This window comes from Eschrichtius robustus, chromosome 2, assembly GCF_028021215.1.
Source record: "Eschrichtius robustus isolate mEscRob2 chromosome 2, mEscRob2.pri, whole genome shotgun sequence".
NCBI classification, from domain to species: domain Eukaryota; kingdom Metazoa; phylum Chordata; class Mammalia; order Artiodactyla; family Eschrichtiidae; genus Eschrichtius; species Eschrichtius robustus.
This window is the reverse complement of record NC_090825.1, coordinates 994,428-1,021,000: the sequence shown is the minus strand read 5'-3', so window position 1 is coordinate 1,021,000 and position 26,573 is coordinate 994,428. Positions and strand designations below refer to the sequence as shown.

General features: G+C 54.4%; 1 protein-coding gene across 1 annotated transcript; it reads right to left on the bottom strand.

Moving 5' to 3' along the window:
* Nucleotides 1-1,672: 1,672 nt before the first annotated feature.
* On the bottom strand, nt 1,673-26,573 carry LOC137755498 (collagen alpha-1(I) chain-like). Its single transcript, XM_068531701.1, has 12 exons — nt 26,053-26,573; nt 25,449-25,615; nt 24,941-25,005; nt 17,321-17,650; nt 9,621-9,733; nt 8,338-8,478; nt 7,981-8,184; nt 7,776-7,868; nt 5,698-5,759; nt 4,537-4,780; nt 2,479-2,751; nt 1,673-1,811 (listed from the first exon to the last, which is right to left on the bottom strand). The coding sequence occupies exons 1-12, from the start codon at nt 26,571-26,573 to the stop codon at nt 1,673-1,675; spliced, it is 2,352 nt and encodes a 783-aa protein (XP_068387802.1).

Below are 26,573 nucleotides of genomic sequence, written 5' to 3'. Positions count from 1 at the left end.
AATGCAGACACACGATGCACCGTTGGGGGACAGGGGAGGTCAAAGGGCAGAGTAAATGTTTTATGTCTGCCGATGGGGAGGTGTGGTCATCCCTAATGCAGACACACGATGCACCGTTGGGGGACAGGGGAGGTCAAAGGGCAGAGTAAATTTTATATGTTTAAATTCTTCCAGTCTTGCCATAAAATACGAATTGTATCTCACATAGAAGAAGCTCCTGGTTAAAATAACCATGAAAGTGGAGCACCAATGGTATTTCACAGGTAGAACAAAACGCTGCAATCTGAAACGGTGAAAACACTAGATGCACCAGAGTTTTCCAAACTATAATCTTTAAAAACTCAATCTTGTCTCAGAAATTACTTCTCCAAGTCTTGACGTACAGTATTTCACATTTGTCTTCTGCTGGGACTGAAGCTGCCGACCTGAGCTTAGGGGATGGTGGGTCACCCCTAGGCCGGTGACTCAGAGACAGCTGGCTCGGATGCAGCCGGAGGGACTGGGTCTGCTCTGGGTGCCCCCCTTCCCTGCTGCACTTGAGTAGAGGTGGCCAGAGGGACGTCCACCCCCAGACAGCACGGGCTTTCTAAAAAGCTCAAAGGAAGAGAACGGTGGGGTCCTCAGACTAGCACCCCAGGTGTTGGGAACAAGAGTGAATCAGCCACCTGTGGACAGCGTGGGTGTGATGACGTTCCTTGTGCCCTTGTGACCTGGCTGTGGCCCTGGACAAGGAACTAAAATGCTTAGACCCACTCCCAGAGGGTCTGCCTCTCCAGGAGGGAGGGCGCTGGGCAGGGAGGGTGGAGAGATGGCAGCTCCCCCCGCCCCAGAGGCTTCCAGGAGTGGGGGAAGTCAGGAAGGGCTCCTGGACGGAGGTGTCCGCCACTTGGCGAGGGTGCTGGTTTCCATGGGGGCAGACCCACCTCAATGCGCTGATGCCGGGGAGGTCGCCAGGCCCTGGGGGGACCGCAGGAGCTGTGCGTGCTCTGGCTGGGGATGCAGGTGGTCCTCGTGGGCCTGTGTGTCCTGGACGCCAAGCCCGGACCTGCAGATCAAGCCCAGCATCTGAAGGAGGAGGGAAAAAGACCAGACAAAGACAGCATCTGGCCAGAGTGCCAGGACTAGGGGCAGAGCTGCCGGTCTGAGCTCCAGGGAAGAAAGCGCTGGACACTGGCTTTTCACGTGCTCAATGGCCAGGAACCGGTGGTCAAGTCGAGGAAGCCTGAAGTCGAAGAGCCAGCAGACGGAAAGATCCGCGGTCCGGTCTATCTTATGCGTTCGAGGGTTGATAATCATGGTTACAGAGAAATGACGGTGCTACTGGAGGGAGGGGCATAAACCTTCAGGAGCTTTCCCGGTGGTGGGCGGTGGGGGGGCAGCGTCCGACACAGACAGGTCTGGGAACAACCTCACGGCCCCCGCCGCCTGCTCAGCGCCCTCGGCAGGGCCCCCAGACTCTGCCGCTCAGGGTCCGCCCAGTTCATCGAAAGCCCTACTCAGTGCAGCCCCAGCGCGAGGCCCCGGGGTCTTACATGTGATTCTCCAACCAGGCAGGACAGCCAGCCTGGGCGGGCTCACCTGGGGCCCTGCCCTCCCAGCAGAACAGGTCCCGCAGCTGAAGGGGCGACGTCCCCGCCCCAAGGGCAGTACTGGAGCTGGGGGGACCGGTGTCTCAAGGCCACGAGGCGGCCTCCGGCCCACGCCCCAGCCGCCCCCGCACACCGGACGCGCCCACATCCTGGCCTCGGTCGGCGCTGCGTGGCCCCGGGCTGCCGTTTCCAGAAGTCAGCTGACCCGAGAAGGCAAAGTTCCTGTTTGCAGCGCAGACATTCCGGCGGGGGAGGGGGAGGGGGAGGGGGAGGGGGGAGGGGAGGGACGGCCCCTCCCCTTCAGCCCCGCAGACCCTCCCGAGCTGAAAGGTCACAGCGACACGTGGCAGGGGCCCGGGCAGCGTCCCCTGAGCGGCTTCGGGTGCCCTGAGGGAGCCTGGGGTGACAATGAGCTCCCTCCAGGAAAGGAGCTGCAAAAGCACCGATTCTGGGGACTTTGTCCAGAAATGACCCCAACCCCCCCCCGGCGGGGAGCGTCGCACTGCCTCTCCACTCCAAGGGGCACAGACGCCTTGCGAGGGTCCCAGGAGACCGAGACCCCTCTGCGGAGGGCCCGGTGCGGACGGCGGGCACAGAAGCCTCGGCTTTGGCGGTCTGGGCGCCGCAAAGCTGCTGCACGTGAGGGCCTTCCCCCGTGCCCCGGTCATGCTGCCCGGCCCCGACCTGCACCTGCCCTCACCTGGACGCCGGGCCTGCTGTTCAAGGTCCCTTCCGTCCGTCTTTGGTGGGGGTCAGCCGCCTGCCGCCAGCCAGGACCCTGCTTGTCCCTAGTGGTCCCCCGGGAGGCCCACCGAGGCCCGTGCAGGGCTGGCCCCAGAGCTGTTGGGCTTTGCGGCATGCTGTCCCTGCCATGACCACTCATCCTGACGTAGGGGGACACGGCCACAGCGAGTGCAAGAAGAGCAGGGCAGGGCCGCGTTCTGGTGACACCTCGCTCACACTCTGCCCCTGGCTGCCTGTCCCTGCGCTGCACCCACACCCCTGTGAGATGTGACCTGTGAGGGTCCTGGCTGTGGACGGGATGACGGGGCCCCGAATCCCTGCCTGCCAGGTGCTGCCCTGAGTCCTGCGGGAGCCTCGACCCCCCCAGCCTCCCGCGGCGGTCTCTTCCTCCGGGCAGCCTTCCCTGAGCAGGTCACACCTGCATGTGACCCCCGCCCCCGGTCAGAGCCTGAGCTTGGCTGCGTTGGGAACATGCTGCCATGTCCCAGGGGGCGGCCCTGAGCTGCGGGGAGGGGGCATGAGGGGGGCAGGTTGACAGCCAGAGCTTCGTCTGTTGAAGACGTCCTGGGCCTGTGAGAAGGGTGCGACGCCACACCTGCGTCAGGGTTTGGAAGTAAAATGACCCCCTTCCCTCAGCTTGGGGTACCCTGCAGCCCAGGCCCCACCCTACACGTGAACTCCTCACGGTCCTCAGTCATCCGGACCTGACCGTGTCCTTGCAGGGACGCGACCCTCGGGTGACTTCATTCCATTGCGAAAAAGGCAGGCAAGGCGGCCAGTTTGCACAGCATCACAAACCACAGGTGGAGTCGCTGCCCCGTCCTCTGTGGCGCTGGCCATCCTGGCACACACAGACCCTCCACGCAGCCTCCCTCCTGACGCCCGAAAAGCCCAGGCCCGCCCTGTGTTCTCCACAAGCAGAGTCACAAAGCGGCATCTTCAAGAAGAGTGACAAGAAGGGCCAGAAATTCACCCTGGGAGCAGGTGAAATTTTGTGGGAACCCAAAGCTGCCACTGTTGGCAGAGGGAGGGCCCATCCTGACACATCCTTATGCAGGGAAACCCCTGAGAGCCGTTTTCCGGAAGGAGCCTAAGATTCCGTGGCTCGGTAAATATTAGCACAGCACGGAACACCCTGAGCGGCTGGATTCAGAGATGGACCTGGTTCTGCCGAAGTCGGGGCAGCGGGGGGAGCCTGCCCGACTGCGGCCCCGCAGTGGCCCTCCCAGCAGCTCTCCCACCGCGTCGGGACACACCCCTGGCCCTCCCGCCCAGCCCAGCTGCAGACGGGCCCGTCCACTCCGGCCGGTTCCCTGGTGAGCTAAGGAGCAATGCTGCTGGGTCCCGAGAGGCCGCCCCTCCTGTCCCTCTGTGTGTAATCAAAGCCGTCACAGACCGTTCAAAAGGCATGCTTCCCACGTGCAGTGCTGAGGGCCTGGCAGTCCAGACGTGGTTAGACACAGAAAAGCAGCACTCAGGTGAAAAAAGGAACTCTAAAACTAAGGAATCGTCACTGCGAGGTTGTATAATCCTTGTTGTGACAGAAAAGACAGCTTCCAGATTACCCTGTTCTATAACTGGAAGCCTCACACACTGGACCGTCCTGCAGAAAACCCACTGTGGGCGCCGTGCAGCATAGTCAGAAAGGAGCAGCCGTCGGGTTAATCGGCGGCCATGGGGGCCTGAGCTCCACGGGGTGTTCTCACCAGGACCCAGGGTGTCGCCTTCAGGGTGAGCCTTGGATGAAGGTGTTTAGCCTTGAAAAACACAGTTAGGATTTGCAAAGACGTCAGGCTTGGGGGACCAATCCCATCACTCTGCAGACAAGGACACCGAGGGCCGAGTCCCCAGCCCTGACCAGGGACCCGCGGTGACCCCACCCGCCCCGCGCCCGCATTCCGGGGCTGGCTCCGCAGAGCCTCTGTTTGGCACGTGGGCCCTGCATCAGCCACCCGCCTCCACAGTCTCCCATTCTCCTCCCAACCCCACCTGGCTAAGTTCAAAACACACCCACCCACCTCCAGGACACACCAGCGGACAGGTGTGCTCAGGTGAAAACACCTGAAAACCACGCAGAGCGGTCCTGTGCCTACCTAGGCCTCAGAGGGGCAGGACAGCGTAAAAGCGACCTCCCTGAAGCTTCGGTTGGAGACAGGGCAGGAAGGGGGTTAGGCGGGTGGGAGGCCCCTTGCGGGGAGCCCGCCTGGTCTGCAGCGGGTCTGCCTGGAGGGCCGAGCCCTCAGCCCCGCCTGCCCCCTGGCGGACCGCCGGCTGCAAGTCCCGCCCCACAGGGCCTGGGCCGGCGTCACTCTGAGGACTGTGCCCAGAGGGGAAGCCGGAAACGTGCCCTCTTCTCTCTCTGCCCCGCTGATGGCTGAAAATGGGGCCCAGCAGGCTCCGGCCCCGAGATGCAGCACTGTCCCCTCCTGGGAACCGTGCTGTGTCGACTGGAGGACAAGACGGCCCAGAAGGATCACAGGGTGGCGGGCACGCCCCCCGCCCCACCACGTTCTAAGTTTCCAAGGCCTGAAAGAGCAAGACCCCCATCCGAGAACCAGCTGCAGCCCACCCAACTCCCAGCCCGATGCGTCCGCCTCAGGTGCCTGCCAGGCTGTGAATTATCCAAACAAGCCCGCCTCGGGCCCTGGGAACTACAAAGCTTCCTCTGCAGCCCCCCAGATGGGCCCCCCCCCCCCCCGGGCCGTCAGTCCTGTGCCTGTGGCTAATCACCTGCTGCCAGTCTCAGCTGTGCAGGGTAGGGTGTGGGCAGGCCCCTCCCGTCTGGGTGGGGCGAGAAGCAGGTGGCCAGAGTGGCCCCTTTGGCTGTGCTGGCTGAGGTCCAGGCATCCCTAGACCTGCTTTCCCCTTGCGGTCAGGGAATCCTCCCCAACTTCCTTCCAGGCAACGTCCAAACAGCTCAGGTTTCAAAGCCAAAAAAAAAAAAAAAAAAGGATTGAGAACTGAATACAACAATTCCACAAAATCTGCAGGAATGGAGGTCTCCCCCAAACCAAGTTCCTGATCCTGAGTTTGTGGGGCTGACGTGAGCCAATGCCCCCTCCCCGAAAACCAAACATGGGACCGAGCGCCTCAGGAAGGAGAGGAAAGGTGGTCGTGAGGGTCCCGTGAACTCGGAGGTGCTGAAGAAATTCACGGGACGGAGTCCCCTTCCTCCGGTTCCCCCACTGAACCAGAATCGGGTACCCTCTGTCCCCCCTCCACGGGCCTTCCCTCCAGGTCCCTCTGCAAGTCCGTCCCCCGTGGCCAAGCCGAGGCCGGGACCCTCTCTGTGCAAAGCCTGTCGCGAGGGAACAGAGGCTTGTTGTCGCCCTGCGGCTTCCAGGGCTGAGCTGGCCTCACGCACCGAGTGGCCCTGCTCCACAGACCTCGGCCGCCTGGCCGCCGTCCAGCGGGGGACAGAGGGATCTGTGTTGGGTCAACAGCACAGCACAGCCGCAGCGGGAAAGTGGGGCGGCCGTTCCCAAAGCCCTGGATTGTGTGAACGAGGTTTCTTTTTCCGAAGTCGCCAAAATGTCGGTCCTCGCTGGACGCTCACCGCCTGCCAGGGTCACTGCAGTTCCATCGAAAACAAAAATACTACAGAACCAGAAGCTGAGTAAATTCTTTTTTCTTACTCTCCTTCAACAAAGCTGAATGGAATAATTGAGATCAAATCCTCCCCTTCAAAATCACATTTGGCTGAGAACCATCTGTGCCAAGTGTCAGCCTGAAATAATCCTTTTGCTGACATTATAAACCCTGTGAAAGAGCGTGGACCACAGAGACGCTGACGCCACCAGAAGCGCGGCAGGACAGATGAGATGTGAGTTCTCTCCAATGTTATTCTTAAAGTGAAAGAGCTTGTGGGCGGAGCTGCATCTAAAACGAGTCATGTAAATGCTGTGAGCCGTCAAACAACCTACCGTCAGGATCTTACCCTCCAACGTAAAATAAAATTCAAGCGTGGAGATTAAAATTAAAAGGATTGAATATAAAAAGCCATAGTCTCATGATCAAAAGAAGAAAGCTCAAGACCTAAAATGTACATTCCTGGTTACACAAACGCCCGTGGGTGTCTCAGTGTCACAGCCCCTCCTGGGTCCAGCCCCGTCTGCCTTCCTGTGCAAGACGGCAGTTGCCACAGTGAGACTCCGACGGACCCCAGCCTCACGCTGCTCCCCTCACCATCTGCCTTTGTCCATTTACTGTTGGGGTCATTTACCGTTGCTTCAACTTTCAGGAGATGTCTCATCACCTTCCGCATCTGCTAGTCAAAATCTGCTCGTGTCTTAGAAGGAGACCGAGTCCCCACCCGAAGTGCTGCCTTAGGACACCCCCTGGAACTCTGTACCTCTCTTCTTTGGTCTTAGGTTGTGATCGTTTCCGTGCTTCTAAAGAGGAAAAACAATCCCCATTCACCGTGGTTCTCCGGCTCTGCCTTGTTACCCACCACCAGCACCCGGGGCTGCATCTCCTTCTCGGTTACTAGCCGACTGCTCAGGGCTCCACACGTGACTCTGCTGACTTCTCTTACCACCTGCCCCCTGGGTGGACACTCCAGTTCTCACAATTCCACAATAAAGAGTCTTCTCAGCTGTGGGGCTTCTCGGGGGTGTATCCCTAGGGCCGTCGTTCCTGGGTCACAGGGCATGTGCATCTTCACTCACTGGGCGTTTGCGCGCTGGTTCCCGGGCGGCCGCACTCGCCTCGCACCCCGGGTCCTGGCCGGTCCCCAGCACCGCCTCGCCAGCCCCTCTCATGCCGCATCTCCTTGGGTGCGTCTCCCCTGTGTCTGCAAGCTCAAGCACCTCCTCATCTCTTCCTGCCCTGCGGGCTTCCTCTCTTGGGCGTTGCCTGTGCGTAAGCTTTCCCCATTTGGGGTCATTTTGCTTTCTTAGAGCCATGTGGAATTTCTTTACATCATCAGACGATGCTGGTCCTTTTCCCATGATGCTCATCGTAACTATTTTTTGGCTGAGTTGTGGCTTTTATTTTCAGCTGGTTTACAGTGAGACTTTCACAATGTTATCGAAACGCGTTGGTGTCTCTCTGGCTTGTGCTTTTTGTGGACTCATTAGGAAATCCTTCCCTATCCAAAAGTCACAAAGATAATCTCCAATTTTTTTAACTTTAAGGTTACACTTTGCACAATTAGCCACTCATTCATTTGTGAGGTTTTTTTTTTTGTTTTTTTTTTTTAATGTGGTAAAATAAACATAAAATAAAATTCACCATTTTAACCATTTTCCAGTGCCTGGTTCAGTGGCATTTAGTGCATTCTCAATGCTATGCTACCATCACAGGCTCTTTCTTCACCCCGGACTCATCTGTCTTCTAAACCATTTATTCAACAGACCTTATCAAGCCTCTCATAAGGGCCGGCAAGACGCTGGAGCAGTCCGTGAAGAAATTAACAAGCCTCCCTGTCCTCGGGGGGCTGACCCTCGGGGACACGCGTCAGTGACAAGGAGCCGGAGCAGGAGGGCCAGGACGGCCCTCCGGCTTTCCCGAGGGCCGAGATTTGTCCCCTCTGACCTGTGAGGTGACGCGTGGGGCCATCACCCCAGCCACGCGGGGCGGCCCGCCTGCGCACCGGACGCGGCCACATCTCAAGGAGCTTCCCCCAAAGAAAAGCTGCTGAGAGCACCTGGTGGCAGAAACCAGCTCCCGGGCGCCATTGACGAGGGTGCCTGTGGGCAGGAGATGGCGCTCCTTCCGTGCAGGTTTCAGATCTTCTGGGGCAGAGATGGAACCAGACGAGCTGGTGAGAGGGGCCCCGGGGAGGGCGGTGACGGCCACCGCCCCAGCTTTAAAGGGCTCATCCTGGAGGGAGGCAGGCAGCTGCTCTGTCCTGTGCGGAGAGCAGCTTTCAGGGAGTGGTCGGCGTCCTGGCCCGGGGTCGGGCGGCAGGAGGGGTGGCTCCGAGAACAGCCCAGCCCTGGGGTCCCAGGGGGTGCGGGCCGCGGGGCGGGGGGGCCCGGGATGCGCCCGGCACCTTCTTCACGTGCAGCCGGCAGGGCCACGGCGCAGCCGCGGCTCCCCCGGGTTTGCCGACGGCACATCTCCTTGGCACAGGCCTCGGCCACGTGTCCGGTGGGTAGCGGGAGGGTCGGCCTGCAGGGAGGCCGCCGGCTCGGGACGCGCCCTGGACAGAGTCACAGGGTCGGGGGATGGCTCAGGACCCGCTCAGGGTGCGGACAGGAGGCCCCGGCCGGGTCAGCCCCCTAGTCCGCAGCCAGGCTGGTCCTGACGGTGTCACTCCAGCCGCCCAAGGCGTCGCCGATCTTAACACGCCTTCTCCTGAGCGGCGAGTTCCATCGGTAACAGAGCCACCGGGGAGCCGTCCCCAGAGCGGTGGCCGAGGCAGGCCACTGGGGGTGCCCTTCACATGACGGCACTCAGGACTGGGGAAGAAAGTGACCTTTCCGTGCCTCACGGGGTGTGGCGCTTACACAACTGCAGGTGCTGTCTTTAAGGAAAAAAGTGTAAAATTACAGTAATAGATTAGGATGACACCGGACACCTGTTTAGAATGAGAACAGAAATGGGCACATATCACAAACATTTTAAAGCTGCAGGACAAGGTCAGATGTGGAGGAGTGCCCACCCTGCGGCCGCACCCTCTCCGCTCCCCAGCTGGTCCACACCTTGGACACAGGGAGTCCAGAGCCCAGCCAGCCAGGCCACACTTACTGACAGTTTAGGGAAGTTTCCTTCCGCTTTGTCCTGCGGAAGGGCTGCCCTTTTGAGGCAGGAAGGGGGCGGGGCACAGCCTTTAAAAGCACGACATAGCCCGAGGACACGACAGAAGCTGGTTGGAACAACTAGGTCCAAGATGGCTGACAAGTAGACCTCCCCCAGACCTTGAGCCTCAGTACACGCTCATTGTAACACATCAGCTACCTGACTCACCCACAGGTGCCAGGAGAGCTCTGAGGGTGAGCATGAAAGGCCAAACGCGGGCGAGGCCCAATTCCCAGAAACCTCCCACCCCTCCAATCCTCCTACCCACGAGCCTATGAAATTACCCGGCCCTATAAAAGCTGACAGCCCCGTACCCTGGCTCTTTTGGTTCCTTGCCTCTCTCACCTTCAGAGTGTGTTTCTCCCTGAATAAACCTTCTTTCTCTTTACTACGGCTCGCTCTTGAATTCCTTCCTGTGCGAAGCCAAGAGTCCACACTCGGCGTCCGTCCCAGGGACTCAGATGTGACCCGGGAGGTGACCATCCTCTCACGCCTCACTCTCTTACCTGCAACACTTGGACCTCAGCTGTGCCAACTTCTTACCCTGCCTCAGCCTCCGGGGCTCGGCCAGGTCCTGGGTGCCCCAGGGGCAGCAGGGGTGCCCTGCTTGGCTCTTTCTCCTTGAGGGTCACAGAGGTCCACGTGGGCCATGGGCCCTTGGGGGGTGGGGAGGTCACGTGGAAGCCAGGACCTCACCCAGGGGAGGGGGCACCCCCTAGGTCATGTGGAAGCCAGGACCTCACCCAGGGGAGGGGGCACATCCCAGAGAACGCTCTGGAAGGGTCAGGAAAGAGGGGCCCTGATGCTTGAGGGTGACTGGGCCAGGGGGTTGTGGGTGAGGACGGACATCACGCTATGGCCAGTGGGTAGAAGCACCTCCCGGGGGTGCTGTGGCAGTGGGGCGGACACCTGGCAGGGGTCAGTCTCCTCGGGCCTGGCCCCGCGGCTTCCTGGCAGAAAGAGGAAGGAAGAGGTTTTGCTTCTCCGACTTTGGCACTTTCTCACTGCGTGGACGGTTAGAGCAGAGGCACCGGGCTCCGGCGCTGCAATTGTCATAGTTGTCACCTGGGCCCCCTTGCTGTCCCCTCACCGTGCTCTGTGGCTCACTCCCCTCTGCTCATGGAGGACCTCGGGGCCCCCACGAGTGCTGTCACTTCCTTCCTCTCACCTCGATCCCCTCCAACCCAGCCCCCAGGGGAGTGCCCTCCTGGTCCAGTGCTGGGGGGTGACCCCGCTGCCCCTCAGCCTCCCCCTCCTTCTTCCCCTCCGGGGCTGCGTCTCCTCCGTGGACACCGCTGTCCACTCTGCCTCGTTCCCTCTGTGTCCTGGAGCCGCGCCAGACATCTGGGCATCCCTTCCACGCTTGGTGGAGAGGAAACAAATTGGCTTTGAGGATCTGAAAGGAACCGCTGCCAAAGTAAACCTTAGTGTCCCCAACAGTGACAAATACCACGGTTGGTTACTCAGACAACTGAGATTCGAACGTAAACGTGTGGGTCCCAAAGACGCCGTGGGGTGGTCCACAGTCAACCAAAGAAGAGCTTGCAACACCAAATGGTAACATGTCCACAGATTTTATTTTCTACTGAATCTCCCTCCTATTACTAGAAACTTTCTTTACTACTGGGCTAAAAAAAAAATTTTTTTTTTAAGGATTAAGATGGAAAGATTTAAGTTGGAGCCTAAGAAACTTGTTACATACAGCTTGAGGGATTGACAGAAAAAGAAGAGGGAAATGGCAAGGATGTTACAAGGGTAAATCTGCAAGTCTGTTCTGCCTGCAGATTCTACTGAGAGCTTTATATCTCAAGGTAGAATACGATTCCAAGGAAAGAAATCATTTCTGGAAGGACCTTTTGAAAAATGTTTGACTAGTTCACATTCTCACAGTGTGTCTTTACATTTGGACTTTGGATAAACTAGAGGAGTGGCTGTGTAACGTACCTGTGTCCCCAAGGATCCCGTCACAGGCGTCACCTGACAAGGGACTCCACCTCCGAAGCCCTCGGGGCGGCTCTGTCCTCTTCTCTCCAAGCCCTAACCCTGAAGACTTAATTGCTTTAGACAGCAGGCCCAGCAAATACCTGCTTCGCATCATTGGAATTCAAATTCACTGGGCCTTCTTTTGGTTTGCTTGTTTTGTTTTGGTTTTTTAAGTTGATATGTTGTATTTTCACTTTTATTCAGTTCAAGGAATTTTTTTTTTTTTTTTTTTTTTTTTGGCCACACGGCATGCGGGATCTAGTTCCCCAACCAGGGATCGAACCCGCTCCCCCTGCAGTGGAAGCCTGGAGTCTTAACCACTGGACCGCCAGGGAAGTCCCTGGGCACCCTTTTTGGGTGTGGGGAGACCCATCCCATTGCCCAGCGTGGGAGCTGCAAGGAACTGCATTTTCACACTTCACGCCTGTGAAGTACGACCGTGGCTGCAGAAATACCTGGGGGAGCAGACACAAGGGCTGCACGGGGTTCCTGTGTTTTTACCCGTGTTCGCTTCATAGAGTGGGTCTTGTCACCATCACACCTGTTGGGATCCTACAGGAATTCTTTGTGGTTGCTTAGCCACATGGGACGTATGTTGTGCTGTGCACCCACGATGCCCTCCCCCACCTCCGAAGAGGCGCTGGATGCCAGGAACGAGGAAGTGGCCCTAAACCATTTGGTTGAAGTCACTTCATGAATCATAATGATGGTTTAGAACAATAAGCCACATTGTGAACACTGCATGAGTTCACCTCAAATATACTGTGCTGCTGTATGCAGCCTTTCCCCAGACTTCTTTTTAGAAAGGGAAGACAGAAGACCTTACTGCCCACCCACGTGTGATTCAATGTCCGTTTGTCTCGGTTGGTTTCATATGCGGGAGGTGGGTCCCTCTGGTCGTATTGGGGGCTCCGGACCCCACCCACTGTCCCCCCCCCCCAGCCCCTCCCCCAGCTCACTCCCCCGGGGACAGGACAGGCACGAGGCTGGACCATTTACTTAGTGATTACCTCCCTAACCCTCCTGACAACCATCAAAGAGGAAACAAGATCTGGACGCAGCCAGTCCCATGGACTCCAGTGAGAAAGGGGTGGAATTAGAATCCAGGCTTAGAAGTGGCCACCTTCAGCCCCTGTCAACTTCAACGTCTCACAAAAGCACAGCATGCCTGTGAGAGTCAAACGTATGAGTTAACAGTTTAAAATAAAAGTCCACGGGGCTTCCCCGATGGCGCAGTGGTTGAGAATCTGCCTGCCAATGCAGGGGACACGGGTTCGAGCCCTGGTCTGGGAGGATCCCACATGCCGCGGAGCAACTGGGCCCGTGAGCCACAACTACTGATCCTGCGCGTCTGGAGCCTGTGCTCCGCAACAAGAGAGGCCGCGATAGTGAGAGGCCCGCGCACCACGATGAAGAGCGGCCCCCACTTGCCGCAACTGGAGAAAGCCCTCGCACAGAAACGAAGACCCAACACAGCCATAAATAAATAAATGAATAAATAAATGAAAATTAAAAAAAAGGACCTTTAAAAAAAATAAATAAAAACAAAAAAATAAAAGTCCACATCACATTTAGAAACAGGAAACAACCTGCAATTTAAAATAATAATAATAATATGAATAATATTATAAGAAGACAACAGAGCATCGGCGCAATTTGTTCCTGAGAGGCTGTGGTGTGGACGCAGACCCACGGTCACGATCACTGAGCAGCACGTGAACCAAACGCAGGCCACGACGTCCCACCTCACGGAAGAAGAAGCAAGTCCACGCGGTTGGCACGGTGAGCGAGGAACAGCAGAACTTCACGTTTAGGGGAGGGAGCGGCTCACGCTTCTCGTGCCGATACTGACAGTGACCATTCATTAAGAACTCCCTGCGAGCCCAGCTTTTGCTAAGGTTGGACATGAAGACGCTGTTTGCAGTGACCCTTGAGACACGCCGTCTCACTGACCCCCTTAACTTGTCCAAGGTTCCCCTCATGGCAAAGGCCACCCCGAACCCCACCTCTCGGGCAGCCCCTGGGGGGCAGCCTCTGTTCCGGTGCCCTTGGTCAGCAAGCATGTTCATATGTCTAAGTCATGTCACTGTGCACACGTGCTGGGGATGTGTGTCCAGAGAGATGCGTGTGTGTTACACAGGAACAAACCCAAACTGTGAAAATGAAGAACACAGGGCACATGGTCAGAGTAGGACCCATGTAGCCGCATGTGAATGTGGAGGAGGTCCTTTGTTCAAAGAGAAGGTGGGGAGATGCCCACGTCGAAACACGCCACCTCTCCTGTAAGAATCGGGACTCTCTACTAAACACACGAAGTTGGCAGTGCTTTCCCCCAGTAATCCAGTCAGTAGCAAAAATCACATCCAACTTTCCACAAAACCCCGTTTGCCGTCCAGGACCCAACTCTCAGAAAACTGGGACTGATTCCCTAACCCTCATGAAGCAGTTGACGCGTCTTGTTTTCCCGGCCAAGTCAAAACAAACTCTACCGAGAACCCAGGGATGTGCTCCTGTCCACCCGAAATTCCCGCCTCTCTGTGCAAAGAGCATGGACTCTGGCGAACGAGCGCTGATGAGCACCATGGGGGCTTCAGAGCACAGGCCATGCCAGGCGCCCTTCCCCGCCCTTCCACGCCCTTCCACGCCCTTCCGCGCCCTTCCACGCCCTTCCAGGCCCCTCCAGCCACCTCACCTGCGCTCACTCGGGGCTTCACAAAAACCCTGCAGACAGGTTCAGCCCCATCCTTATTTTGCAGATGAGGAAGGAAAGTGAGGCAGACAGAGGCGGTCCCTCCCAAGGTCACGGCAGAACCCACGCTCCCGACCCCACTCTGCTGTCTTGCTGTGTCACAGAATGTAACTCCCATGACTAAAAAAGACTCGGGACTTGGGTCAACTTGTCCCAACGGTGAGATCACCATTGGTTACAAGGGGGTTTCCAGGATAACCCTTTAATTCTGAGCCCGGAGGAAAGGAGAATTGCTGAGACCATGGTCAGAAAACAACCCCGCTCATATCAGACAAGTTTGCCCTATCACGGGGATTGGCACAGCTGAACAGTGTGAAAGTATTTCCTTTACAGCTTGAAGAATACAACTGCAGAAGAATTGGGTTCATTTTGGGTTTTCAATGCCTGTTCTAACTGGGGGTCGTTTGGGACTTCCCTGGTGGTCCAGTGGTTAGGACTCTGTGCTTCCACTGCTGGGGGCACAGTTTCCATCCCTGGTCGGGGAACTAAGATCCCACATGCCACGTGGCGAGGCCAGAAAAATGGGGGTCACTCTAAAAACACACGATGAAGTGAAATATATGCTGTTCAACTCAGGCTAAACACGCTTTCCGGGAACCGAGGGCTGCACGCCCAGTTCTGAGCGCAAAGTCCTGACTCAGAAGCCCTTCCTCAAACCCAGGAGCTACTTTCCACCCCTTGTCTTAAGAGATACACCCTCCTTATTGAGTCTCTAAAATCAAGTGGCTTGTAAAAGCCCTATGCTCCAATACAAGTTCCCGGCCTTATCAATTTAAGTGCTGGAAATAGGCACAGGGCTCCTGTCATGACCGACACCGCGAGGTCGAGGAGCCAGATCACGTGATTCTCTGCAGCCTCTGTTCTCGGAAACCAAGTGCCCCTGCTTGGGAGGACGCCCCGTTTGCTGAAGCAAGAACCACTTGTACAAAGTGAGCCCCGGGGCTGCCGCAGCCGGGGTGCCAGTGCACGGGGGGGACAGGAAGAGGACAGGTGTGCAGGCAGGGGTGTGTGCAGGTGTGTGTGAACAGGTGCAGGTGTGCTTGCAGGTACAGGCTGGGAGCAGCACACCCCGGGGTGCCCATGGCTCCACGGCCCAACCCATCCACACCTGCCATGCCTGCTCACTTCAAGGTGTGAGTGAGGGATGGGGCACCACCCGCCTGTGTAAAAGGTCTTGCTGGAGACCCGGTGCCCAGCCCTCGTGTCCCCAAGAGAGGACCTCAGGGAGGGAGGGGGCAAGCCACCACCCCCCCCCCCCCCGCCCACCTGGCACCACATGCTGCAGACACCACGGGGCCCGGAGTGGCTGAGGTTCTCACCTCCTCACTCACTACTTTCCTCCTGGACCTCTTTCCAGACTTTCCCAAATGCCCTCTCCTCCTTGGAGACCTCCATGACCTTCCAGTAGGAGTTACTGCTCCCTTCCTCCAGCTTCTGGGCCTTTCCAGCCCCTCTTTTCCCCCAGGCACCTGCTGGGCCCACCTTTGCAGGTGTTATCCCCCAGCTCGGGGCAAACCCACATCCTTGCCCCAACCTCGCGGCCAGAGCTTAGGATGTACTAAGGGTTAGTCAATCATGAATATGAAGATTTAAGCCACTACACCCATCTAGAAGAAACTTTTTGCTTCTCCAAATGAGTCTATTCTCTCTCTCTCTCTTTTTCAAACAATAATGTTATACAACCAAAATGTCTCAGGAGCTTAGAGCGAAGGTGGCACCATTGAGAAACATCTCCTGAATCCCTACGACGTTCTAGAGCTTTGAGGCGAATAAAAAGGTTCGGGAGATGTCAGACCACCAAGGGCAGGAGGCCCTCCTGACGGGAGAGCAGGGTGGGCTTTGGGGAGTGAAGTGGTGTGGGAACGGGTGGAGGGGGGCCAGGCCACAAGGTCCTGTAGAAATTGGGATGAGAAACAACAAGGGGTTGAAGAGGAAGCGGGAGATAGGCGTATTCAGAGGGGCTTAAAGGGACTTCCTAAATCTATTTCAGTGCACAGAGATCCATACCTAAGTCTATTTTGTCGACACAAAAAGATCAAAAACATATCTCCTAGGGCTTTGCTTAGGTTTTGTGGGGTTTTTTTGTTTCTTGTTTGTTTTGTTTTTGCTTGGGCTTTTTTCAGTCCAAGCATCCCTAGTGGCCTATATATTCATTAGGATTAAGTTTACTTGCAAGTAACAGAAAAATCCAAAACAATAACAACTTAAAGATAGAAGCTTACTTCTCACAACCATGAAGGCCAGCAGTAGCCACCCAGGGCTGGGAGCGTCCTCCACATGGTCTGGGACTTGGGTTCCTTCTCTCCGATTGGTCTGCTAGGATGCCTTCCACTCCCAAAGTTGTTTCATGGCTCAAGATGGATGCTGTAGCTCCAGCCATTACATTCCCCTTCCAGACAGCAGAAAGGCACCCTCTGCTTAAGGGCACTTCCCAGAAGTTCCACAAATCTTGTGCTTTTGTCCCATCTGCTGCTGGAACTTAGTCCTATGACCACAACTAACTGGCAGGTAGGTTAGGAAATGCAGTCTTTATCCTGGGTGGCCGTGCTTCCCTGTGAAACGTGCATATTCCATCACGAAGGAGGTGAGGATGGGGGTGGCCTGGCCTCTACCCCCTCCTCACAGTGAACCTCCTCCTTCAGGAATATGCCCTTCTTCCGAAAAGTGAGGTCGCTGTTTGCAACTTTGTAAAAATAATTCGACACAGTATTTCTCAATGCCAACTGGAAACAATTACTGTAAGCAACTTTTTTCATAAAAGATCACTCCTTTGAGAATATATTTTCATATTTGTGCTTTCTTTTGACATTTTGGGAAGCAGAATTACATGCAAACATTTGTTCTGCAAACCCAACGTGTGAAGAAGCTGTGCCTCTGGGTTCCAAAATCTGTTTAGTTTGCACAGAGGCCCATGGAAGAGCATCATCTCAGCTCATGTTCCACTCCGAGGATCGTTTTCTTAATGCCACAGAAAATGGAACACTGCTAAGGGGACCCTGCTAAGGGAGGGGCCGTGGGATGACGAGACTTTAAACCCCGGGGTCCCCTTCCACCCGCATCTCTGTGTAAGTGGCTTCAGATCACCAGCGTTACCCCACGTGGGTTGTAAGTGCTTACCTGAATATTAAATGACAGTCAAACATTACACATAAAATACAGAAAAATGTCAGGTATCTAGATCCTTACTTGATGTCCAATGTCTGTATCTTTGAGGAAAATGGTTTTGTCTGGAATCCAAGTGTTATAAAAATAGGACCTCTCTCTGGAAGGCCACCTGCAGAGATGGATGACCACAGGGCAAGTCCATCCTGACACGTGAGCTGAAAGAACGACGCCTGGAAACACAGCCGCGGCCTTCGCTGGTCCTGGCTTGGATCTTGACCTCAGTCTCTGCGCCTCCATTTTTCTATCTATAAAATGGCCCTACTTGGCCCAAGTGTGAGGGGAAGGAGGAGGGGAGGGAGGGAAAGAGAGGTCAGGAGAGAAGGGGGAGGCTGGGGAAGGTGCTGACGGGGGCGGATGAGGTCAGGGGAGCCGCCAGCCAAGGGAGAGCGGACAGAGACTCCAGGGGCGTCTGGGGGCCCGAACAGTAAGGTTGAGGAGGGGAGCGGTCAGCGGTGAGGTGCCCTGGAGTGTCCAGATGCCGATGGACCGGGACCCAGCAGCGTGGGCCCCGGGACCGGCCGTGGGAAGGCGAGGAGCCCCGGGTGGCAGCGGGCTCAGGGCGGCCAGGGGTGTGGCCACTCCAGCCCTCGGAGAGGACGGGCACCTGGGGCCCCTCTGCTGTCCTGCCACCTCCAGAGGGTTCTGGGCCCTCTCCGGTGCCGGAGAGCAGCCCGTGCTGAGGGCACCAAACCAACACAGGCGAGACAGCGACACTGCTCAGGCCACCAGCTCCCGGGCAGCCCGGCTCCAGCCACGGCCCTGGGTGGAGCTGGACGCCGGCAACGAGACTTCCGCGGGCGCGTCCTCACCTCTGCCAGGTCTGAGGAGGAGGAAGGGCTCTGAAATCCTCCAACGAGAGGCCAGACCTCACCTGTGTGTGCTGGTGGGTTAGCCCATGCTTGCAGAGACGCGGGAGAGAGCTCCACCCAGAACCTAGGACACACCGACACAGCCTGGTTTTCTTTAAGGGACCACGTAACGTAAATTCCTGAGCATGCAAAAGCAATATTTTCTTTGTGCTTCTGTGCTGGATTGTGCACCTTGAATCTAAATTGAGCACAGAGAAAATGACGCTCTTCACTGTGTACTAGACAAACCCTGCGTGATAATGCTCAACGGGCTGACGTTCATCCACATTATATTTTGAAAGGCTGAAGTCCCCAAATGGGTAATATTTTCTTTCCTTTTTTTCCTCCAAATTGCATCGGTGTTGGGTTGAATAAGAAAGCACGACGGGGGATACTTCACGGCCTTAGAAACGCGTCCACACACACAGTCCCCTTCTGCCCACGTCGACACCTGTCCCCTGCACTGGGGAGGGACCCGGGGGAAGGACACAGGCCCTGCAGCCCCGTCCCCACGGCTCACGGGGGCACTGCAGCCAGGACCCCTCCCGACCCCAAACCCTCCGAGGACTGGACGGGCAGCGGGTGCCCGGAGCAAGAGAATCCTCAGTGAACTGCGTGCTTGGGTATTTTATGGCCAAATGTGTGCGGGAAACTTTCCCAAAGGGATCAGCAAGGAAATGTAACACGGAGAGTGGCGGGCGTGCAGTGAGACGAGGCCCCAGTGCAGGTGGGGCCACCAGGCCCACAGAAGAACTTGCTCCCGGGCCGGTGCAGCTTGTGATTTCCTGAGCCATCCTTTGCAGATGCCGCCACGTTGCTTCTGGACATGGGCGTTTTGGCTGAGCTGCTTCCACCGAGGTGATAACCCCCAGCCCACGGGAAAGGGAGCCCTGAGCCCTGACCTCTATGGGCTGATGGAGGGGACAGAGGCTGTATTTTATCTTTAACATCTATTCACAGATTTTGCCAAGATCAGCTGGCCATAGTGGGCTGCATCATGCTCCCAAAAAAAGATGTGTTTAAGTCCCGACCTCTGGTACCTGTGGAAAGAGCGTGACCTCATTTGGAAACAGTGTCTTTGCCGATGTGATTAAAGTAAGACCTCCAGATGAGACCCTCCTGGATTTAGAGCAGGCCTTCCACCCAATGACCGGTGTCCTCCTAAGAGAAAGAAGAGGGCGATTGGAGACCCACAGACACTGCCCTATAGCTATTAAAGAAACTGAATTTCAGTTAAAAACACGCCCAGAAAGAAAACCGCACACCCAGATGGCTTCATGGGAAATTCTACCAAATATTTAAAGAAGAGATAGTGCCAACTCCACACACACTCCTCCAGAAATTTCAAGAGAACCGAACAACTGCTTCTAAAGGCTAACATCACTCTGATTCCAAATCCAGACACGGATGTTATAGGAAAGGATGCGATATCCTGCATGAATGCAGAGGCAAATTTTCTTTTAAAATGTTTGCAAATGGAACCCAACAACGTAAACGAAGGATAATATATCATGCCTAAGTGGGAAAAGACAGGGCTGTCCACGGTCACCACTTCTATTCAAAAGTATACTCAAGACTCCAATCAGTGAGAAAGAAAGAAAAGACATCCAAATTGGAAAGGGAAGGAGTAAAACTGTCTTTATTTGCAGAGAACGTGACTTTCTATCGAGAAAATACAGATACTAGAACTTGCAAGTGAATCTAGTTCACGACGTGAAATCTGTATTAGAAATAAATTGTATCCCTATATACTAGCAGTGAACAATCAAAAATGGACATTTTTAAACAAGGATTTACTATATAGCACAGGGAACTATATTCAATATCTTGTAACAATCTATTGATATAATGAAAAAGAATCTGAAAATATATATTATATATACACACATAAGTGAATCACTTTGCTGTACACCTGAAACTAACACAATATTGTAACTCAACTATACTTCAATTAAAGAAAAAAATAAAAAGGGGCATCTTTTAAACTATTGTGTACAGTAGCACCAAAAATTTAAATACTTACTGATAAATCTGACAAAAGATGTGCAAGATTATACACTGAAAACTACAAAACGTTGCTGAGAGAAATTAAAGCAAACCTAAATAAATTGAGAGATAAACCATGTTCATGGATCAAAAGACTCAATATTGTTAAGATGCTATTTCTCCCAAAACTGATGTATAAAAGCAACATAAGCCTAACCAAAATGGCAGAAGGAATTTCCTGTGTAAATTCACAAACTGATTCTAAGATTCACATGGAAATGGAAAGGACCTAGAGTAGCTGGAACAACTTGCAAAAAGAAAAACTGTAAGTTTGAGGACCAATGCTGACTGATGTCAAGACACATTATAAGGCTCTAGTAATCAACATGGTGTAGAATTGGCATCAAAATGGATAAATAGATCAATGGGCAGAATAGACAGTCCAGAAATAGAAGCACATATATGTGGTCAGTTAACTCCTGACAAAGGTACAAAGGCAATTCCGTGGTAAAAGGATGGTCTTTACAGTAAATGGTCTGGAACCATGTATGCCATGGGCAAAATATTAAAAAGCCTGATATATATATATTTCACATCAAATAAAAAATCTGTTCACAATGGGTTATATACCTAAATGTAAAATATGAAATTATAAAACTTCTTGAAGAAAACAGGAGAAAGTATTTTTGACCTTGGCTTAAGCAAGAATATTTTTAGATATAACACTAAAAAGCAGGATTCACTTAAAAAATGATAGATTAAAAAACAACCATGGGGCTTCCCTGGTGGTGCAGTGGTTAAGAATCCGCCTGCCAACTCAGGGGACACGGGTTCGAGCCCTGGTCCGGGAAGATCCCACATGCCGCGGAGCAACTAAGCCCGTGTGCCACAACTACTGAGCCTGCACTCTAGAGCTCGCGAGCCACAACTACTGAGTCCATGTGCCACAATTACTGAAGCCCGTGTGCCTAGAGCCCATGCTCCACAACAAGAGAAGTCACCGCAATGAGAAGCCCAACAAAGCAGCAACAAAGACCCAACACAACCATAAATAAATAAATAAATAAATAAATAAATAAATAAATAAATAAATAAATAAATAAAAACAGTCCCATCAGTCCCATTTGGGAATTCCCTGGCTGTCCAGTGGTTGGGACTCTGCGCTTTCACTGCTGGGGCCCAGGTTCAATCCCTGGTCGGGGAACTAAGCTCCCACAAGCTGAGCAGCACAGTCAAGAGAAAAAAAAAACAAAAAACAGTCCCACTTAACAGCATCAAAACACAAAACAGTTAGGGGCAGAATTAGAAAAACATAGGTAAGACCTATAAGTGATAAGCAAAATCATGAAACATTGCTGGGAAAAATTAAAGAAAACCTAAATCAATGAGATATATACCATGCTCGGGGATAGATAACATTACTATGATGTTGATTTTTCCAAATTAATCAGTAGATTCCACACAATCTCATTAAAAATCCCAGCAGATATTTTTGAGATATTAACAAATTGATTCTAAAATTTCTATGGGAAGTGAAAGGATCTGGAAGAGGAACAAAGCTGGAGGACTTACATTATCTAATTTCAAGGTTTAACACAAAGCTTCAGTAATCAAGGCAGTGTGATGTTAGCACAGGGGTCGATGTACAGATAAATAAAACACTACACGGGGTCCAGAAATGGACCCCATACTCATGTCACAAAGTTGCCAAGGTAAGTCAGTGGGGCAAGGATGTTCTCGTCAATGATGGTGCTGGATATCCAGAGAGAAAAAAACATAAGCCTCTGTCTCCACCCTCACCACAGGGCTTCACAAACATTAATTTGCAATGGAATCTAGACCTACAAGGTTAAAGCTAAAACTATAACACTTTTTAAAATTAATTAATTAATTTATTTGGCTGCATTGGGTCTTCGTTGCTGCACGCGGGCTTTCTCTAGTTGTGGTGACCGGGGGCTACTCTTCGTTGTAGTGCGCAGGCTTCTCATTGCGGTGGCTTCTCTTGTTGCGGAGCATGGGCTCTAGGTGCGCGGGCTTCAGTAGTTGTGGCACATAGGCTCAGTAGTTGTGGCGCACGGGCTTAGTTGCTCCATTGCATGTGGGATCTTCCCGGACCAGGGCTCGAACCCGTGTCCCCTGCATTGACAGGCAGATTCTTAACCACTGCTCCACCAGGGAAGTCCCTAAAGCTAAAACTATAACACTTCTGAAATAAGAAAATCTTAATGACCTTGGTGTAGGTAAATACTTCTAAAGCAGGATATCAAAAGCATGATCCATCAAAGAAACATATAAATCGGTCTTCATCAAAATTTGAACCATCCGTTTTGAAAAATGCTGTTGATACTTACAAACCATGCCAACACTCAGGGACCGAAAAGCACATGATTCATTGTTTCTCATGATGCTGTGGTTTTCCTGGGAGGTTTGTTCTTTGCACATGCTGGGGTCCCTCATTCAGCCATGTCCACCTGGGGCTGCGTCCACCCGGGGGCCCATCCGCCTGGGACAGGAACCTCTTACAGGGCCTCTCCTCCCCTGTCTAACTTCACACAGTCTTGAAGAGCAACACGGCCAGTACTGTTCCTCCACGTGAGTCAGGAACAATTAGAAAAAGTAATAAAAAACAGGATTCGTTTATTTTACAACTGTAAAATCACAACTTATCCAGGAATTAATCTAATAAAATGTGGAATCTTTATGTAGAAAAAATTTAAATGCTAGCAAATTAAAAGAAGACCAAAATAAATGGAAAGATAATCATATTGGTGAAAAATGATGCTTAAAATTGCAAAGTATCTGTATCTTCTGTATTCATCGTGTTTTTTATTTTTTATGTTTTCTGATACTTTGACATCTTGGAGTCTTGCTGACTCTGAGGGACCGTCCTTGGGGCTAATTCCCTGGGAGCTCACCCTTCAAATGCAAACCGGCCAATCCAGAGCCCACGTCCAACCCTCTCCCCTATGGGGCTCTCAGACTCACGGCCACTGGCACAATCAGGAACAGTCCTGACACTCTGGAACCCACTGAAGTTATTCACACTAGCCAATTCTAAGCCTGTTTGCTCTGTCCAGCCCATTCCCACCGGTGGAGACCACAGGGAAGGGTCCTGCCCACACTTTGTCCTCGCCCTCTGCCTCCTGACTAACCTGGTGCTTCCCAGGGGCCCCCAGTGGCTTGTCACCACTCCTGTCTCTAGGGTACTGTGAGCAAAACTTCTTCCTCTGTGACTGTCTTTCTGGATCTGTGTGTCTTACCGCAAATTAAAACAAATTCCTCTTACCAAAGTAATCTATACACGTCATGCAATTCAAAACAAAACTGCCAGTGGGAATTTTGAGTAACTGCACAAACTGATTCTATAATTTGGAAGGAAAAATTAAGTTCTATGAATCATTAAGACAATTCTTTTTTTTTAATTTATTTTATTTTTGGCTGCATTGGGTCTTCCTTGTTGCGCGTGGGCTTTCTCTAGTTGTGGAGAGCAGGGGCTACTCTTTGTTGTGGTGCATGGGCTTCTCATTGTGGTGGCTTCTCTTGTTGCAGAGCATGGGCTCTAGGCACGCGGGCTTCAGTAATTATGGCACATGGGCTTCAGTAGTTGTGGTTTGCGGGCTCTAGAGTGCAGGCTCAGTAGTTGTGGCGCACGGGCTTAGTTGCTCCGCGGCATGTGGGATCTTCCCGGAACAGGGCCCAAACCCGTGTCCCCTGCATTGGCAGGTGGATTCTTAACCACTGCACTACCGGGGAAGTCTGATTAAGACAATTCTTGAAGCGCCAACCGGAATTCATCCTACTGGTGACTAAGGCACATTAATCCAAAGGTATAGAGGTTAGAACAGTGTGGTACCAGCACAGGAGCACACAAACCAATGCAATAAAATAGAGCACCCAGAAATAGCTTTATAAACACTTCTCTTCATGCCCAAAGAGAGACCACAAGTGGGAGACACAGATTGATCAACGGTGTTGAAAATATTGGGTCACTGTGTAAGAAGAAAAATCTGTAGATGGGTTAGAAACAACCATGAGAGGCAGAACTAAAAATAAATATTAGAAGAAAATGAAAGAATGTCTCTTCCTCTCCTGTAATTAACTCTAGAATTCAAAAACTAAACAAACCAAAACTACCTCACCACCCAGGAAGAGGCAGGTACCACCTGCGCTCCGTGCATCTGGAGCGCGGGAAGTGGTTCTCGCTACATCCACCTTCTCCAAACCGAGCACAGCAAGAGCGGGGAGCTGCAGGGACACAGCTGTGTCCCCAGAGCACAGCCAGCAGCTCCTGGGTCCCAGTGTCCAGGGTCCGAGGGTTCCTGGAGATTCCAGGCAACGGTCTTTATTGGTTAAAGGACCCACCTGGTGGTTTTTCCAAAACCGAGAAACTAAGGCCCAAAATGATTGAAAGCTTTCTTTCTCCTCTAGCAAAAGGAACTGCTTGCCCAAGACCAGCTTCTCCCAACCAAGCTTTCAGAGCCCTCTGGGACTTCTGGAACATTCCATTACACTATGAAAATTGAAGCCTAGGTGTGAATGACCAGTGCGAGCCAACAAGCTTCCCAGCCCCTCTTCCGAGCCCGCAGCACCCTCCCCCCAGCCCCTACCCGGCGTTCTCAGTCCCCAAAACTGACTTCCCCCCGCACGGAGGTCCCTCATCCCCAGCGGGTAGCTGCCCTCCTTTCCAGCTGTAGCAGAGAGGGCTCCCCAGCCCGTCCCAGCCCGTCCTGTCCCTTCCCCTGATCCGGGATCCTTCAGGACTGAGATGGGGCCACAATGGGGGTTTCAACCTCCCCTGTAGGGCTGGCTTTTTGCCTCCTGCCCCCAGCCCTTCCCCAAAGAGACAGTCCTGGATCCGAACCCCTCCCCTCCCCATGCCTCCGCTTCCCTCCTGCTCCTCCATCACCCAGCTTTCCCCACGGCCCACTGCAGGCTGGTCTCCACCGCTGGCTACTGCTACTGAGTGGCCACTATCCCAGTTCTATCCTGGTCGGTCCTCCTGGGGGGGCGACTCCAGAGAATCACCCCTCTCTCCCCGGCCCCGCTCTCCTGGCTGCCTTCCGCCCTCCTCGGCCACTCGGGGCCCAGCAGGCTTCTGCTTGTTGTCAATGAGTGGAACATCCTTCCCTCACCCGCTTCCCCTCACACTGCCCAGCCCCCCGCACCATCTCACCAGCTCTCCCAGCCGTCAGAGCAACTGCCCACCGAATGTCCAGGAGGTCAGCAGAGGGCCAATGGCCTCAGAGGCAAAGGAAATGGAGCCCACCGGTGTCCACCAGCAAACAAGGTCCATCATGACCCCCGGGGCTTTCGTGTGGTCACAGCATGGTGGACAAGGCAGGCACTGCTCGAGTTGCCTTTTACAGATGTGACAACAGAGGTTCTGAGGAGTGGTCACTTGCCCAGGTCGAGCCTGAGGCTTTGAAGAAGTTTGGACCCAGCCCTGCACTTTCCCTTCTGTATTCACAATGCATGCAGGATGCCGGAGACTTCAGGGGGGACCACCGGCCTCCCTTTTGGCCCTCCTTCCCCCAACGTCTCTCTCTCTCCATCTAAACACAGAAGGGCCCTCAGCATGGCAAGGCTTCACCACGTGATCCGTGAGGGTATTGGCTGGGTTATCAGAGGGCAGATCACTACCTGACGTGCTGCCCAGGAGAACACAGATGCCCCAGGAGCCCAGGGCTTTGGAGAAGGTCAGCCGGGCAGCCGCAGAGCAATGCGGGAAGAGCTGGGGCTCCTTCCCAAGGTTTCGGGCGTCCTTCCTCACCCACCACCACTGCCTGGTCCTGCTCTTCTTCACCTGCCTGTCGGGGCCACAAGGAGAGACGTGCGGAAATGTAGCTGTTCTTGACACGAAAGGTTTGCGGTGACTTTTTGAAATTTATAGACTTGGAACAGGGAGTTATTTTGCATTTGCCCTAGTTAGTACTGTGCCACAAATTAGGGATCCCCCGTGTACCCCCTTCACCCAAAAGAGTAATTCCAAGAACTAGAGTCCTTAGGGAATGAGAAAGATTCATCACCCCCTTCTCAAACCACTGGGTCCCTGGACCCTGTGGTCTGAGTGGACCCCGTGCGTCTGGGATGAGGCCTGCCCTCAGGGGCTCCTGGTGCAGCCCACAGCCAGGGCTGGCAGGACCAAGGAGCAGCGCAGCGTAGCCCATCTGAGGAGGACAGGCGAGGAGGAAGAAAAGCCAAGGGAGCTGGGTCTGGGACGGGGACCCAGTGGAACCTCTCACACGTGCTCCTGGCCAGGCGCTGCTCAATAGCGTCCCTCGGGATTTGGGCAGCTGGGGCTGCCTCCCGCGGGGACTGCTCTGGGGCTCTGCACCCACAGCCCGGGGTAGCGCGTGCCCGCCCCATCTCCACGTCGCTGCACTCCTTCCGCTCCACAGGCCGCGCCCCGGGTCGGCGCCCTGAGCGGCGTAAGGGGGGAACGTGGCGGGCCGCGCCGCGCTGGGGACTCGATCGCCCCTTCTCCGGGACCAGGCCCGGCTCGTGAGTCTCCGTGGTCAGGCCACCGCGAGAGGCTCTCCGCCAGGGCCTCGGCGCCCCTCGGGACCCGCGCCCAACGGCTCCGGCCGGCACACCCGGCAGCAGCGCGCGGAGCCCTGGGCTGCCTGCGCGCGTTGGGGCGGTCTCTCCGGACCCGCGGGGGGCGGGGCGAACAAGCACGCCCCTCCCCGCCCCGCCCCGCCCACCCCGCCGGCGCCCCCCGCCCGCCCCGCCCCGCCCCGCCCCGCCCCGCCCCGCCCACGTCAT

What these genes read in the sequence shown, in the direction of transcription:
- LOC137755498 (XM_068531701.1), bottom strand. Translation starts at nt 26,573, where the DNA reads ATGACGTGGGCGGGGCGGGGCGGGGCGGGGCGGGGCGGGGCGGGCGGG. An exon ending in GGCAGTGTGAGGGGAAGCGG is followed by an intron (nt 17,651 to 24,940) that starts GTGAGGGAAGGA and finishes TGGTGCCCTCAG; the next exon opens with CACGGGCTGCTCTCCGGCAC. An exon ending in CGTGGCCCTGCCGGCTGCAC is followed by an intron (nt 8,185 to 8,337) that starts GTGAAGAAGGTG and finishes CTCTCCGCACAG; the next exon opens with GACAGAGCAGCTGCCTGCCT.